At 39.6% G+C, this 17748-nt stretch overlaps 1 protein-coding gene across 1 annotated transcript in view; it reads left to right on the forward strand.

The window, feature by feature from the left end:
* The window catches only part of NAV2 (neuron navigator 2), a 210795-nt gene that overhangs the window by 102784 nt on the left and 90263 nt on the right, over positions 1 to 17748 (forward strand). The window contains 4 exon segments of the mRNA XM_064657171.1: positions 791 to 1889; positions 3707 to 3819; positions 7051 to 7159; positions 8882 to 9271. Coding sequence (XP_064513241.1) covers positions 791 to 1889; positions 3707 to 3819; positions 7051 to 7159; positions 8882 to 9271 — 1711 coding nt within the window.

Below are 17748 nucleotides of genomic sequence, written 5' to 3' on the forward strand. Positions count from 1 at the left end.
GCAGAGAGAAACTTCAGAGGAGAAGTGGCCACTGGTAGGTGAGTGTGATTTTTCAAGCTCTCTTTAAGCTCTGAATAGTTTCTTAAAAAGAACAAATAACATTAGGAGGAACTAACTAAATAAAAGATTTGTTTTCTCTGCAGGAGGAGGGCTGTACAGTTACTGCCACAAGGTTCTCTTACAGCTGGATTAAGATATGTAGTAATACTTAATTTAGGTTCATTGCAAAAGGACACAATTGGTTTCATTTTTGTATGTGCAGTTTTCTTCTACTTTTTGCATATGAAAATCTTACCACCCCCAATAACTGAAAAGACTTCAGTTTTACTTTTTTTCCTTACTTCTGCATTTTTTTATATATGTTTGAGGTTTTTCTAAGAATCAAACTTGGACAGCAAGTATTTTGCCAAAAGCAGAGGGAACCCTTAGTTAGAAAATAGTGCTGTGTTTTGCTAATGAAAATGTATTGTGGACTTAATAAGGGAGAACACATTGCAAAACACATTTTGGTTTGAATTGGAAGAGATTCTTTTTTTTTCTTCTTTTTCTTGAAACAGCAAGTAAATGTAAATTATACAGTAGGAGCTCATTGCTTTTCTGCTGGGTAGGAAAAGAAAACTGGCTTTTATTTTCTCTAAATCATACTGATGTCGAAAATACTGATAGGTGTCTTTGTAATGTTATTAGTGTAAAATTCCTAACGCTTCATTACAGAAAAAATCTTATGCTAACTGTAATATGAGGTACTACCGTGTTCATTTTTTGGGTTGTTTTTTTGTGTTTTTTCCAGAGCCTGCAGACAGTACAGCCTCCCAGCCCACAGGAATGAATGAAAATGTCTCATCCTCAGTTCAAAGCTGCGGCAGCACTGTTAGTTGCAATAACTCATCAGCCATCCCTCAGCCCAGCTCTGCTATTAAACCTTGGCGCAGCAAGTCCCTCAGTGCTAAGCACACAGCTACGTCTTCCATGTTATCTGTAAAACAGCCAGTAGTGGAGCCTCCAAAGCCACCCTCAGAAATCGCCAAAACAACTCCCAACGGTCAGAAATCCATGCTTGAAAAATTAAAACTCTTCAACAGCAAAGGAGGTTCCAAAGCAGGAGGGACGATGCTGGAGGCTCCGGGGTCTCGGGACAACAGTTGTGAAAAGCTGGAGACGCTTCTCAGCTTTGAGGAGAGCGAAGAAATCGATGCCGCCAATCAGAACGTGAACAACCTGGGATCGATGTCCAGTAGTCCCAAAATTGCACTCAAGGGAATTGCACAAAGGACTTTTAGCCGGGCACTCACTAATAAGAAAAGTTCTCCAAAGGGTAATGAGAAGGAGAAGGAGAAACAGAAAGAGAAAGAAAAGGATAAAAGTAAAGACCTTACAAAGAGAACATCTATCACTGAAAAGCTGGACCTGAAAGAGGAACCAAAAGAAGAACAGACAGCACTAGCAACAACAGAGATGCCAAAAAAGTCCTCCAAGATCGCAAGCTTTATCCCTAAAGGAGGAAAGCTGAACAGTGCCAAGAAGGAGGCCTCTGCCCCTTCACACAGTGGAATACCAAAACCAGGAATGAAAAACACCACAGGGAAATCCTCAAGTGCCCCCGTTCCTGCAAAGGAAGGCGAGAGAAGCCGTGGCGGGAAGGCCAGCTCAGGGCTCTCGCTTCAGAAGTCCCAGCTGGACAGCCGTCATTCCAGCTCCTCGTCCAGCCTCGCTTCTTCCGAGGGAAAAGGCGTAGGAGGCCTCAACAGCAGCAGCAGCAGCCAGGCTGTGAACGGGCCTGCCGTGACAACACACACCACAGGGAGCAATACTGTGAGTGTTCAGCTACCTCATCCCCAGCAGCAATACAGCCACCCGAACACCGCCACGGTCGCCCCCTTCATGTACAGGTATGGGAGAATCCTCCAGTGGGATGTTCGAATGGGATGCCTGGGAGGTTCATTTTGGATGCTCTTTTCGGGGGGGGGTGTGAAGCAGCAAGGTAAATGCTGCTGCATGTAAAAGTTCTTGCTTTAAGAGAGTAGACAATTTATGCCCTTACACAGAAACTGAGGGCGAAGGCTGTCAGACCAAGATGTTGTGATAGATAGGAGGGGGAGTAATTGTTGTGTCTGCCACTGCTAATAGGTAAGATGAGAATCCAAACAGCTTCTTCACCAGGTACTGCTCTTCTACATGGTACCAGAACATGTATCAGGTTTGTTTCGTGCATCATGACTTTAAAAGTTGTAACACCACCAATTTATGATGTAAATACGCTCATGGTCTTCAGGGTGGCGAACAGTGATGGACCTGCCTCACTGTAAGCAGGAATGGGAAATTAAAAAAAATAATAAAAAACATCCATTAGTATAGGTAAGGCCACACAAGTCTGCTGTTCTGTGCATTAACCCTGAATGAGATCAGCAAAAGAGCAGCCAAATGAGGTCACAGCTAACCTTTGTCTAGTCCATTTTCTATTTGAAGCATCTTCTGTTAGACAATGGGAAGTGTAACAAGAGGGAAATCAATAGCAAAGATTCCTAAAGACATGTGACTGTCGAACACAAGAAGTTCCTCAGTTGGATGGTGGGATTTTTGGTTCGGACAGATATCTTTTAGTTTTCTTTGGCACCGCCTAATTTTTTTATAGGAAGAGGATGCAAGCAGTTATTCTGTCTTCATCTTCCTTCTGCTCATGATTTGAGAGACTTTATCACATCCTTTTCTTCCAGAACTCCTCCGGTTGAGTCACAAGGTGCAGAAAGGACCCCCTTGCTTTCTAAACTCCTCCTCAGAGAGGAGTCCAGGTGCAGCTGGACCCAGTCCTTAGCCCCAGACTTTGTCAACTTTGTTCATGCCTAAAGGATTATATAGGTGTAATTGAACTTTATGTAACTTTGTCCTGCAGGATTAAGGATGGCAAACCAGATATATTTATATAAAGATAAATTATTTATTATGATAATGATTAGACTAAAAGATCTTAATCAGAATTACTTACTACAGAATATGGGAAGCTATAACTACTGGTGTAGTATAGTGCATTATTTTGAAGCAATGTTGAAGGAATTATAGTAAAGCTAGCAAAAACAATTATTATGTAGAGATTGATATTACTCACCCATACCAACAACTGTGGGCAAATCTCTTTTGCTCAGCCTTGAGGGCATCCCCACTCAAGGGAGGAATCTCCACACACAATGCAAGAAGGGGTGTGTTGGAAGACTCTGCTTTTAAAGAGTGGGACTGGACTTTAGTAGTACAAAGAGATTGATTGTCACTCACTTTTACCCAGTCATTTCTTTCAAAATACAAATGCCAGTTATTGAAGGGAAACTTAGCAGGAGTGTAACATGCCATCACACACTACCTGCTTTACCTTCATGCAGTACAGACTTTATTAGAGAAGATCAGATTAGCCACGCCAACTGATGTAATTGATAACTAAAATACAGCTGGAAATCCAAGTGTCTTAAGACCCTGTCTGAAGAGCTGTGAAGCCTATCTTTGACTATGAATTTTTTATTTTTTACACTTGAGTGCTTGTTTCCATTTCTAGGACGTAATTCAACATGGGACTAATGAATTATGTAAAATCAGCCTGCTGGTCTGTTCTGGAGAGTGGGACAGAGTGGCTGATGACAGGTGCACTCGTGTCCTTGTTATACTGGAGATACTTTTGATGGAGAGTGACTACACATCCCTGTTTTGTTTTGCCTCCCAGATCTCAGAAAGACAATGAAGGGAACGTAACAGCCGAGGCCAGCACAGGAGGGGTCAACATGGATTCTGCTCTTTATGTGAAAAATGCCCAGCCTGCTCTCGAAGACCTCTCAGGTATGTCCTGGCAACATGACCAATTACTGACTGTGATCTGGTCAAATAAGAATGGGCTAAAGCAAGTTGGTTTTATTCCTAATGCTTTAGTTATCAGTAGTTATGGTATTTCTTTCAGCTTGTCAGCAGTGGAAACTGGGTGTCAATAATTTGAATGCTAGATGCTCGAGTTCAGCACAATGGAGTGCTCCTCAAATTCCTTGAAATTATTAGGAATTCTGTGTACCTAATGTTTCTCTAGCAGACATGCAGCATTTTTTAGGATTAAGCTATTATAAGGATCCTAAGTATTCCAAGCATTTGATATTTATTGTTTATATTTAAAAACTTTGTTTCAGAGCTTACAGAAAAAATTAAGTTTATTTCCTTGATGTTGTGGTTTGTTTATAGGTTTGAGGGAATCTCAGTATCACTCACATGAATGTGATCAATTTGAGAAATAGCCTTTGCAGCAACAGGGACCAAAATCCAACTACAATTTACTGTGTCCAATATAGAGAAGTTGAAACTGATTGTAGCTGGAATACTAGCAGTCTGAATTAGAAAGTATTTCATATATTTATCTAGAATTCCTACTACTGTAAGAAGTATATGATAATCAGCAAAAATGTTTAAGCTTATCAATATAACAAAGTGATTTTTAGCAACCATATTCTATTAATGTGCAGATGTACAGTAGAATCTAGTAGATCTAAAATGTGTTTTTAAAGTCACAGTCAAGTCTCCTCCTGTTCCAATTTCAACAATATCAATGACTTTGCTCACTGCATGTTCTTGCATTTATCCAGGCTGTAGAATATCTCAGGTTTTTTTCATCTACTTGGTCTTGGTGTCCTCAAGTTTAATGTGGATTTTGAAACTTTCCAAGAATGCCCTCCTTGGACAATGATGTGGCTCAAAGTTTCACAATCAGATTAATTTCATGCTGCGTTACGTATTCTGTCAAATCTGCCTTTATACCTGTGTGCACATGTGCTGATGGCAAAGGTGAAAGGCAGAGTCATCGGGAAGGAAAAGAGCTTCAGGGATGCATAAATGAGTGTATCTGTGTGTACAATTTATATATAGATGGATTAAGTACTTGAAAGGAAAAGAAATGGTGCAAGGGATAAAATCCTTGAGAAGGTTTTTGGGCTCATAGCACTTAGAAGTGCTTATAGACCACAAAAGGGCTTTAGTCTTTAATGACAGATGTTATGTAAATACAAACTATTACTTACATAGAATATGTAAGTTTTGGGATCCAAAAGCAGAAGACAGCTGACAACCTCAAACAAGAGATGCAAAACCCAGCTGTGCACAGCCAGACCCCAACAGCAGCATCCAGAAAGGGGTCTTGGGGGAAACAGAGCAAACAAGACAAAACAGTCCCTGAACCCAATTGAACGAGAAGAAGTGAGGGGCAGATTTATTCTCTCCCTGCATAGCTTTTAATTTAAAAGCACATATAAAACAAAAGAGAGCATAGGTAGGAAAAATGGAAGTAGAATTGTTTAAAGATCCTGCCTGCTCATGAGGAGCTAAGTGGTTTCATAATTAAGTTCTAGTGGCACTATCCAATATCTGCCTTTTAAGTATACCTATAATTTAAGCAGTGGAGTGCAATTTAAGTGAAAATTTGGTATGAATTGAGGCATAAGAGGAATCTCAATGGAAATTGGTTTAGTTTGTCTCCTATGTGCTCTTGTAAGAAGTTACCTACCGTTTGCCTTTATATGTGTGAGAGAAATGATCTGTAAAAAGCACAGTGACCTTTGTTAAGCTAAAGGCCTGTAAATATTTTATATTCTTTACTGCAAAAATTTGTAGATCCATGAGTATAGAAAATGTTTTCTGTCCTAGAGACCCTTTGGCTAAAGGAATCAGTCTTGTTTTGTTAGCTGAATGTTTCCAGTCCAGAAACAGACCATAATTATTTGACCCTTTGGCTTAAGTGAATTGTAAGTCAGGGAGATGATTTCCCAGGGAGTAGAGACTGATGAAAAAAAATTGCTAACATGGACAATAAGCACTTTGGTCTGTAATTTGTGCCACTGCTGCTTTGTAGGCAACAGTGTGTGACTGTGTTTTTCTGTGCCACCAACCTGGCATCTTTTAGAAACATGAAATATAAAACAAAGAACATAGAAAGTTCCAACAACAGCTTATTTATCTGGTTCTTAACACTTCTGTTATCTGTAATATATAGATATCCATCTAAACTAGCAATGGCATGGATGACAAGGATTCTGGCAGCTTAAGAATGCATCACTTGTACAGACAAGGCAGATACAAAACATAAAGAGTTTTACATTTACTGTAGTATTTTCTTTAGTCACAAGTTGTAAACCCTTTAGAATGAAATCATTTCCTTCTGTGCCCAATAGAAGCTTTGTGATGGCTTTTTGGAGGTTTTCTGTTTCAGCTTTCAGCTTACAAAGAATATGCTGGCACTACTAGAAATTCACTTCTCTTCAGCCTCTTAGAAGGTTTAACTCTATAAAGCTCAGCTGAGGTAGCAACTAAAGCATTTCTGAATTGACATCTGAGAGCGCGTAAATAAATTATGCTGAGACACTAATTAAATTATTAATTTTATAAAAAGAAATTATGCTGAGGCAGTAGGAGGACTTTTTTTATTTACATAAACTGTACTTTTAAAGAACAGGACATAAATGTGTTTTAGAACAGAGTATTTAAAAAGCAGGGTTTCTAAATGCCATGAGAACTAGGTCATCTCCCAACTTTGTATTATGTAGCACATTTGGGTAACAGCAGCTGTGTTGTGCTGTTAACAAGCAAGAACTTTAGCTATTTTACCTGAAACATCACTCAGCATGGAGCACCCAGTCAGCACAGTTTAGTTTATTGGAAAGCTGTTATTGTAGAATGAGCTCTATGTGAAATAGGAAGAAGATCTTTCCAATGGAAAGGGTGGTGTTGATGGAGTATGTATTCTAATGAGGTTGAAAGTTAACCAGAATTTAAACTGGGTCATATGGGGAAATGACAATACAGCAACATCTCAAAGGCAGCCTGTGCAATGAAGTTGACCGCGCAGAGCTCATCTCAGTCAGGATGTGACAATGACAGGTGCCTGCAGAGGGGAATGGAACTTCAATCCTAATCAGTTTAAAGTGTTTAGAAAGTCAGTAAAAAAATGTGTTCAAGCCAGATTCAGGCATAGGTAACAGCTCGATTCTGTGTTGTTTCCTGCCTTATCAACTTTCTCATGGCTTGTTTTCCCTGTAGGAGAGGATCCAGAGACCCGGCGGTTACGAACTGTGAAGAACATCGCTGACCTTCGGCAGAACCTGGAGGAAACGATGTCCAGCTTACGGGGAACCCAAGTCACTCACAGGTAATGGGACAACTGTTTATGAGAAAACAGAAATCATTGGGCTCTTTCTTTACATCTCTTAGACCTGGCTGGGTTGCATCCTTGAAAAATGATTAACACTGAAGATACTGGTTTTGTAATTATTGTTTTTAGTGCACAGATTCTGAATACTTTCCGCTGGTTAGTGAGATGTCTGATGAGTAATTGATGGAACAGGCTATGTATAGAATAAAAGATGAAGAATAATGAGTTCTTGTTAAATGTGTGAGGTGATGTTTGAATATAAGTAAAATGCTTCTTCATCTTACTGTTGAATAACTGAAGTGCATTACACCCCTCTCCTCCTCTCTGTAATATTTTGTTTAAATAAGCAGCTGAACTGTGCTTGACCCACTTGATCAAGTGGATACCTTGAATTCCTGACCAATCTTTGGTCAAACAAATCTTTGTAATTTTGTTAGTCATCCATGTTAACTGCTTTTATTTTGTAAAGCACCATTTGGAAATCTTCAACAATATTTAAAATATGCTGTAAATAAACAAAGACTGCTATTGCATTTAAACATTCTGTGACTTAGATCTTTTCAGTGTTGAACAGGAGGTTTGGGAGAATAAGCTGTTTGGCCCCTAATGAGTTTGTGGCCTTATAGACTCCAGGCCTAAATGAGCTCATTGGGAGCACACTTTGTGTTTTGGCTTTATATCTAAAACTGAGGCAGAGCTTGCAAAGATAAACTCCCAATGCTATTTTTCTTTTCAAACTTCAATTAATGCAACAACTCATTATGATTTAATTACTGTAACCAGAGGATACGTTGGTTTTTGCAGCATATATGGGACATTGTATTGTGAATGGTACAGTGCTGTTTATTTTAACAAATATCCACAATAAATAAAAAAAAGGGACACTGTTAGTTGAGTGGGAAAGGAAAAGAGGAGTTCATGTGGGTAAGAGAAGTTGCAGGTGTGGATTAGCTGCAACTAAGCTGTGAGTATTCAGGGTGTAGTCTTGCAATCTATACACATCCCCTGAAATCTCATGGTGTAGCAGTCCCATTTTTAGGGTTCCATATAGAAAGAATACTAATATTCTTAAAATTATACTTAAGTCATGCATATATATGAGTAATTAATTATTTTTCCTGTGTTTACTCCCATGTTTGGGTTTGACCAACTTCAGAACTATTCCTAGTTCGTTCATTGGTTTGTTGATATATAAAATACATCTTGAAAGAGAAATTTTTTTTACCTTTCTTTTTACTTTTTTCATTTAATCCTCTAGTCAGTGTAGAAATAGCTTCCATCTTGGTGCTGGACACATCTCCAAAATATTAGGACTTTAATGAATGCAGACAAAAAAAGAAAATGTATCAGAAAAGTAGTACTTCAGCTGGTTTTCCCTTAGTCATCTTATTGTCCCACTCCCTTCCCTAAAGTGGCAAACTCATGGTATAATGGAATTATATATGATTGAAGATGAAAAAGTTATGCTTTGATACTGTGGATAATCCATTAAAAATTCCTCTTCTCACGTATATGTTGAGCACCTGAGGTCTGTGTGCTAGAGTGTCATGGAGGAATGGACCTTACTCTTACAGAGTGTTGTAAATTCTGTTAGTGCTGTTCCTTGCAGTCTGTAACTCGGTGAGCATTCAGGGCATAGCTCTTGCAGTCACCTGAAATCTCACAGCTTTCCACAGAGCAGCCACATTTAATCCGATGCATCTCTTTTTTTTTCCCAAGCACACTGGAGACCACGTTTGACACCAACGTCACCACCGAGATCAGCGGCCGCAGCATCCTCAGTATGACGGGACGCCCGACCCCTCTGTCGTGGAGACTGGGGCAGTCCAGCCCTCGCCTGCAGGCAGGCGACGCTCCATCCATGGGGAATGGGTATCCCCCCCGGGGGAATGCCAGCCGCTTCATCAACACTGAGTCAGGGCGCTACATGTACTCGGCCCCCCTGCGCCGGCAGCTGGCGTCGCGTGGCAGCAGCGTCTGCCATGTGGACATCTCGGACAAGGGCAGTGATGAGATGGACCTGGAAGGCATCACCATGGATGCCACTGGCTACATGAGCGACGGGGATGTGCTGGGCAAGAATATCAGAGCTGATGACATCACCAGTGGGTAAGTTAAGGCCCTGCTTTGTGTGGTTCTCCTGTTGTTTCTAATGGTGCTGTATTTCCATGATTATTTGGAGAGAGAATTAAAATCGACACCAGATAAATTCTACTAGTTTTAATAAGTGTTTGGAGAGACAGTTCAATGTCACAATTCATTCAGTCAATGGGATTTAAACACATGATTTACGTTTTAAGTGCATGTTAAGAAAATATTCCTATATATAAACATATCCTTGCACATGCTAAAAAGTTTTCCTGAGTCAAGGTTCATTGTAGTTGACAAATACATGCTGCAACATTCATTTATGCCCACGAGATGGAGAGAGTGAGGCATTTTTTGCACTTCACTGAACTCTTTTGCTGTCTGAACTTTAAGGGGACAGCTCACTGGAAGGAAATGAGTTTGCGTCTCTGTGTTAGGTAAAATATGTGTACATGCTAAATGAAGTTTAAAGAACAAGTTAGTGGGCAGAAGTATGAAAGGATAGACAATTATTAACAAGGTTCTACTTGAACATTTTATCTCTGCCTTGAATGAAAAAAGCATTTGTTCTTTGCTCTGAAGTCAGGATGTCTGCTCTCAGTTCCTACTGTAATGTACAGTCATTTTCTCATAGCTCAAATGCATCAGCCTTTTCCCTGTCTGGCCATCTTACATCCTTTGCTTTTTTGTAATTTTGTTATTTGTGACATTTCTTGTGGCATCGGCTTCTTTGGAAGATTTAGTGTCTCTTACTGGAATAGAAAGCTGGAATCCAGCCTCTGCTGCATCACTAATTTAACCAATTCAGTTACACCATCTGGAAACCTCCAGTAATTCTGTCCATTGTGAATACTTGGATATTTTCACACTTTTCAAAAAGTCAGACACTTTAGTTTTAATTCTTTGTTAGGGAAGCATATAGTAAAGAAACTGATGCAAAAACCAGTATGAAATTCTGTTTCAGATAAAGCACCAGTAGCTGTAGCTGCATTAATAATGCATCATATCCCTAAAGCACCTTGTGTTTTCCTCAAATAAATCAACTTACACCTGAGTTTTTTAATGTTTATTGTAATAAGTTACTGCTTTTTCTCTAGACTGTGAATTTTATTCAAACTTGTGACTGCAGTTTTGATCTGTAAGTGAGGAAAATAAATTCTGAGTAGCACTATGGTTTCTATAAAACACCTTCAGCAGGAGTTGAGAAGTATCTCTGGCAGTTCAGGCTTTAGCTGCTCATATCCCAGAGGAGTTCCAGTCCTTGCAGATCTTTACTTAGTGTATAAAGTTCAGATTCCAGGTTGAGGAAAAGGAAAGAAAAAGAAAGCAGTTGAACTTATGAATGATATTGCCAGAGAAATCTCTGCCCTCACTCATCTCTGTGTATCATTTCCTTTTCTTTCTGTGTCAGTCTGGTCATCCCACAAGGTGAAAGATGTGAGTATCCATAGTCTGAAAGTAAAAGTGTGGTCTTCATATTATGGGTCTAAGGGACTAATAGTGTAATAAAATTATTTTGTGAGTTGGTACTTCTGTCACCAGTGCGTTATATACCAAGAATAATGCCAAGAATGATGAATCTTGCAGAAAGAGTCATATACTCCCCCCCATCTCACTCCTAGCCTTGAGTGTTAGGACATCTTTAACTGACTTTTTTTCCCCCACTGATTTATAGAGGAGATAACTTTCACTTTTTATTCATGTGACTAGCCACAGATTGATTAATGAGATCTCAAAGTTCTTCGGACAAACAGTCCACATTTTTTATCTTTAGCTACAAAAACCTGTTTTGCTAAATGATATGAGTTGGTTTATTGATTTATACAGCACTGTTGGAGTCATTGACTAGGTCCCAAGGGCAGAATTGGTACTGTAGGTCAATCCATTGTTAGAAAGATCCAGCTCCGTTTCCAGGTTGTGGGCAGGGTTTGGAGGTGGGCAGTTTGGGGGTTCTCTCCTTGCTGCACTGGTGGGCACTTGGAGGGAGCGTTGCTGGAAGCAGCCCCACACTGTTGGGGTTACACGGTCTATGGAGAGTAATTGTGTGTGTGGATTCCCAGAGAAGGGAGTATTGCAGTAACAGCATTAGATATAATCCCAATATTAATCAGGAGAGAAAAAAAAATGAGTGAAAAAAATGAGTATCACTAATGACACTGGGCTACCATCTCCAGTGTGAACAAATGTTTGGTAGCCTGTTCCGTAAGTTATCTTCCCTAGTGTCAGTTTAATCCAAATAGTAAAACAATAAGATAGCATTGTGTTTTCGTAGGACAGGAATAATAAACTGCTTAGAAATCAGAGAGGTTGATTGTAAAGAAAACATCCGTGTGACTTGCTGCAGAACAAATCACCAAGATCAGTGTTAGGGCAAACAGGCTCAGAATTTCCAGAAGCTGAGTTACAGTATGTGGAGAACAACACAAGAGAGTATTTAGAGCATGAATAGCTCTTTATTAGCTGGTATGTGTTTCACTTTGTCATTTTTCAGAATTGCTACAATCCTGTAGTCTGAAAACCTTGGATCTGTGTTTTCATTGGCGTACTGATAGGGAAGGAAGCCAAAATATTTGTTACAGCCAAAATAAATCCAATAGCCAAGAAAAACTATTTTAGCCCTGTGATCCTGATGCTTTCTCTGAAATGTACTGGGTCATGGGAAGTTTCGTTTGGCCTCCTCTAGTGAATCGGCTCAAGCAGAGCTCTGGCAGACACCAGGATTGCTTTCTTAGGGTTAGGAAGAGTATCTTTGCCAAATGGACAGAAAACAGCTCTTAAACTAAGGAAGTCTCCAGGAGGTGGATCAAAGGTAAGAAGTTGCCTTATTACGGGAGCTAAAACATAACCCAATGATGAAGCAAGAGGACTAAGATTCATGTGAGCTGCGGAGTGAGCCCCCAGCCCCCTCCCTTTGGTGGCTGGCAGAGCTCAAGACTCGGAGCCTCATGAGAAAGTGGCACCTCAGAACCCAGAACATACCTACCCCACAGATTGTCCCAGGTGGGGATGTTAATCCTCGTGGGTTTTTTGGGTTTGTTTACAAGGTTTTGCCGAGCTAATTTTCTTTGTATCTGTCTTTAGAATGCAGCAACAGGGCTGTTGGTCAAAAAAAACCTTTTAGAATTATTTGCTTTTAATTTAATTAATCCTCTGTCCCTGTTTTCGTTACCTTAGTGTGCAGCTTTCTCTGCAGAAAATGCTGGTCACATGTTTTCTCAGGAAATGGCTTTGATTCTGCAAACACACCTTTGTCAAAATCATTTTTTGCAGAAGTATGGCTGTTCCAGCTATGTTCCAACAAAATGTAGGTATGATGTTTTGTCAGCTCAGTTGCTTGAGAGCCTGAACTTCAAGGCAGGGCAGTGAGCAGCCTGGGCTGTGGGTCCATGCCAGGCTGGGCTTTGAGGCCTGCCCAGCTCACTCTTTTGAGTGTATCTCATTAAGAAATGTTGCCTAGTGACTCTCAAACCTCACTTGGCCAGCCAAGCAGTGAACTACTCCCTCAGCTTTTAGATAAGGACAGAAGGGCACAGCCTGCATACAATGTTCAGGGCCACTGTGTTAAAATTCTCCTTGCAGTGACCTCTCATGGGTGCAGTGGCTGTTGGGGGGGGGGGGGAAGACATTTTTCTATTTTATTAACCTCCCCATTTATTGGATGATTTGGGGCTGATACATTCCCATTACAGATCTCGATTTCCGCGACCTCTTAGTGTGTTTTTGTGCAAAATGCTCATGGGATTATGATTCTTTCTTGTTTATTCAAACCTTTATGCTCCCTGGGGGTCTTTCTACAAGCACTGCAAGCAGTTGAATTTGGAACATGCATAAAGGATGCTAAAGGGGAGAACAGGCCACTCTGGACTGGGGAACCAAGCTTTGGCCCTTCTGCTCAGGTCTGTCAAACCCACACAGAAACACTGTGCCTTTCATGGATCAACACCATCATTGAAATAGAGTTCTGAAGTAAGCTTAAGTTTAGGAGTTTTATCTATTAGGAGGCAAAGAAAAGCTGAAATTGAGGGCTGATTTTGTTGGATGTTGAAAGTAATTGATATTTATGGGATTCTTGCAGCTCAATTTCTTGGTTTGTGCTATTTTTCAGTCAGGCAGTGATGCATCTTTTTCAGATGTCAGGATCATACATGGCATAATAGACCTTTCCTTGGGCTAAGATTTCAAAGAAAGAGAAGGAGAACTGTGCAGTTTGCTGCTAATGAGAATTTGTTGTTGGTAACAGTAGGTAAGAGAAACCCTTCCCTTCTAAGCTGCCTGCAACAGGAATGGTTGCTGCTCCAGGTAACACGTGGCTGGCTGGAAATCAGGAGTGGCTGAGTTAATCCTGATTCAATGTCTGTGTAGAGTTTTTTCTGACCTATTTCTTGCCGTGGTTATTACTACTGTATTTTTCTGTACATTTTGAGTTACAGTGGATTAGTTCTTTACTGGATATTGCTCCTTAAATGGTATGATTTTAGTGATAAGTTTTCATCTAAATACAGCAGATGAGTAAAACTGCATTCCTTATATGGCTCTTAACAAGTCAACATGACTAAGACTCATTGGGACGTTTATTTTATTTTTCTTCTGTCTTTGAGCAGAGTGTTTATTTGAACTGCCTTTTGTCTTGTTAGGGCTGACTTCTTTTATATTTTGATTTTTTCAGCATTGCTGAATAGTATCTATATATGGTAAATAGATAATTAACACAAATAATGAAGGGGTCAGGCAAGCAAAATCAAAAGTTTGACTTTTATGATAAGGTATAAGGAAACTTTGACTTCGGACTTTGTAGGAAATCAGGTTGAAACTGAGTTTGGATTTAAAGTCATAGACATCTGGGTGCTGTAAGACTGAAAGAAAAAATTATGGCAGTGTTATTCCAAGAACTGTACTTATAGTTCTTTACTGGAGACATGAATAGGATATTGCATAAGCATTTTCAATATTATTAATCTTGTATATTGTTTTAAATATTCTTAAATATTGCACTCATTTCAGGAATAGTTCTTGTGTCAGCTTCATCAATAAGACAGTGTTTTATCATTTATCACAAATGATATCTCCGATAACATGCTGTCATAGAACTTCTCTTGCAATGTATGATTCAGGAAGACCTCTAAGGCCTCTAAGTTATAAACTTAGACATCAGCTGGAATCAAACTGTGCTAGGTTATATGTAGTGTTAATAAAATAAATGCAGAAGTTGTGGTGTATTGTATTTTTGCTTACTTCTACATACTATCCTATTGCTAATAATTACCAAAATGCCATTTAATAGCAGTTATCTCACTCTGGGCTCCTTTCTGTAGTAAACACCTCAGCAGTGTTTTAACTGCTGCATCAGTGACAGCAGATTTTTGTAATTTGAATGAAAGGACAGTTTCTAAAGGACAAAATATGGTCCCAGCTTGGGCCTAGCCAGTAGAGGGGGATGCAATCACACTGTGTCAATATGGATCATCTGCAGGAAAAGAGTAGGAATCCAAAGTCATTGTGGAGTTACTGTTCCTCTGCTGCTGACACTGCTGAAAACCTCTGGAGAAGCAGCACTCCCTCCATACTCCTCTTTGATCACAGGTCATTCCTCTCCTGAACAAAATTAAAGAGGAAAATGAAACTTATTCTACTGCTTATTTCTATGATTTTCATTGAAATAGATTCTGAGGAAGGATTTAGGCATTTAAATCAAAATTGGCACGTGCGAAGTCCCATTGAACAGCAGCCTGATTCTAATGAGCCTTCCCCTGGCTTCAGGCTATCAGCCTGTGCTTGGTGGGTGTGTCATCCTCTTTTAAGTAATGAGTTTCCACCCAGGTAACCCTGGGGTCCAGAGTGACATTTGCACACCTGAAGGGATTGGCCTCCTGGGTGTTTTCACTAGATTTGTAAAAGAGCTTTAAAAGCAGTGGCGGAGTCAGCCTCTTGGTTGAGGTGAAGGTGAATTTGAGGTTAAGGTGCGCTTGGCTGACAGTTTGAGTGAGTGTTGAAAGGAGGATCATACAGTAAGGGGACTCTCCTCTGGAACAGGAAGGGATGCAGTGATGTGAGAAATGCTTTCAGTCTAATATTCTTTTATATATTGACAGTTTCTCTTTGACTATGTGTATCTAAGACTGCTAATTCCACAGGAAACTGGTTTCTTCAGAAGCTCAATCAAAAGCCATTGTCCTGGAGGGAGCAAATGTGGGGGACATGTGTCAGATCTGAGCTATAGTGGCAGCACCCACCCAAGTCCTTTGCAGGACTTGGAATTCCTTGCCTGCAGACAAGCTTGAAGCTGAGAAGATGTAGAAAAAAGTTTAGCTTTGGACAGCAGTACTCAAAAATTGTTACTGATTGCTGCTGAATGACTTATGTGCCGGGCAGCCTTATTACATCTCCAGATAGAAAAGAGATTTCACAGAGGCCAGTTATTTCTGTAGATTTCTTTTTTTTTTCCTCAGAAAAAGATCTGAGCATTAAGTAGTCAACAGGGGTGAACCTGTTTTGCTTGTAGACTGGTTTGGACAGTGTGAATAAGCAATACCATTCATGTTATTATTGATTTACAGGTGAGAGATTTCCCTAAGTAAACTATGAAACTAAAATATATTTATTAAGATTTGCACAATCTCCATTTTCCTATGTTACCTGTCAAGTGAAACAGGTATCCAGCAATGACTAGGATTTTTGAGAGTACAAGTGATTTGTTCAGGGTTTACTCCATGTTTGGATGGAGCATCTTCAAAACAATTAATAGTTTGTTCATTCATTTGTTAATTGTAAATAGTTGCTAATTATTAGTAAAAGTCTATTAATTTATAAATTATAGACTGCCTTAAATATAAATTAAATTTTAAATGAATTGAGCAATAGGTTTGTGCTTCTGTGAACCTGAAAGGTAGGATTTGGTCTAATATTAGGGATTTGAGCATTGTATTAGCAATCCCAAACTGAAACTCAGGATCTAATCCTTTTCCTGAATGTCTTTGTTGAAATTCACAGGGATCAAAGAATGGAGTTTAAAAGAGGAACAGGCTTGTAGACAGGGTCTGTATTAAACCCTTTGGTGAGAGAAGTCAAGTACTGTGCCAATGGGGAGGATGTTCTAACGGAGAGTGGCCAGGCAAGAATAGGGATTGGAAAGACTTTTGGGAGGTATAAACATGGGGAAAGACCGTATGGTCTAATGCCAATGTTATGATGGAAAATGCGTGCCAGATTCATACTAAAGTGAGAAATTTGGAGTTGTCATCATCCTGCCATTTGTCTAGCATTTCTTTGTAAGTCAAATTTAGGGCATATTCCTAGCTGCAATAACAGGATCGTTCTGATCCCATTTATTGTATTTCAGAAACAGCAGTGGAGAATTTTCTCCTGCTGGATTTTAGTGACTGGCTAAGTTAGAGTTGTTCTTTGATACTCAAAGCTTGTTGAGCCTCTTGATCTCAATTAACTGACTGTAACGAGACAGATGAAGCCTAGTGAAAAAGGAAACATTACAAAGGAAAACATTAAGTATAACAGTGTTACTGTCTGTAGGAGAACACTTCTGCACCGCAAAGCGGATGTTGATACGTGATATAATCCAAGGACTGTAATTCCTACAAGCTTTTTGTTTCTTAAAGTTTTGAGCACTTGGGTTGCTGGGCAAATCTTCTGCCAGGAGATACCTGGGCAGCTATTTCCAAACCAACCTGGAAACCAATGCACCAAGAGGTGCTACTCCTTCTCTTCCTAATACTTAAGTAAAGAATGCCTGTCCCTTGGCTATCTATTTTCAAACTTGGAAAATTAGTATTCGTACATTAAGGAGTGAAATGAATATATTTGAAGTGGTAGAGTTGTCAGACCATAAAAGTAAGTGTGGTGCTGGCTGAGTGTATCCATGGGTAAGTAGGGAGTGCAGGCAGAAGTCAAGTGATTCAGAACACTGGATTTTACTGATCCCTGGCATAACCTGTTCCTGTTTCCTCAGAGTGCCTTTCAGGAAAGGGAAATAAATCAATTCAGCATCAGAAATAGCCTTAAAAATATTACACTTGGAAGGGCTTGCTATGGCATTCAAAATTTCAGAGGCACAGAAAGAGTGTATTTGGCTAAAGAAAAGAGAAGTTTAAAGGTCCAGGTTGTCCAAAGCAAATTACTTTATGCCTGTAATGCAGGGCAGGGAGCCACTTTCTTATAGGAAAAAAATTGTCACCTAAAAAGCGGACTGTAAGTCTCAGTTGTGTATTAGAAGTGCATAATACTTCTCTTGTTTAACTTGAGTCTTTTCATACTGACGGTTTGGTTATTTTCTTTTCCTTGCTGATGAAGAGTGAAACTGTAGCGATGAGTATTTAAACATTGATTCCTGGAAAGATTAGAAACTCCTTTTAACCAGTGTCATCACTGTGTCACTGTCCATTCATTAAATATTATTATATTGAACTTCATTAAAGGCAGTCTTTCCCCATTGGCCTTTAGTACCATTCTTAAAGCATGTGTAAGATTGAATTTTTTGTAGAGTTTAC

This window comes from Pseudopipra pipra, chromosome 6 (genome assembly GCF_036250125.1).
Source record: "Pseudopipra pipra isolate bDixPip1 chromosome 6, bDixPip1.hap1, whole genome shotgun sequence".
NCBI lineage: Eukaryota > Metazoa > Chordata > Aves > Passeriformes > Pipridae > Pseudopipra > Pseudopipra pipra.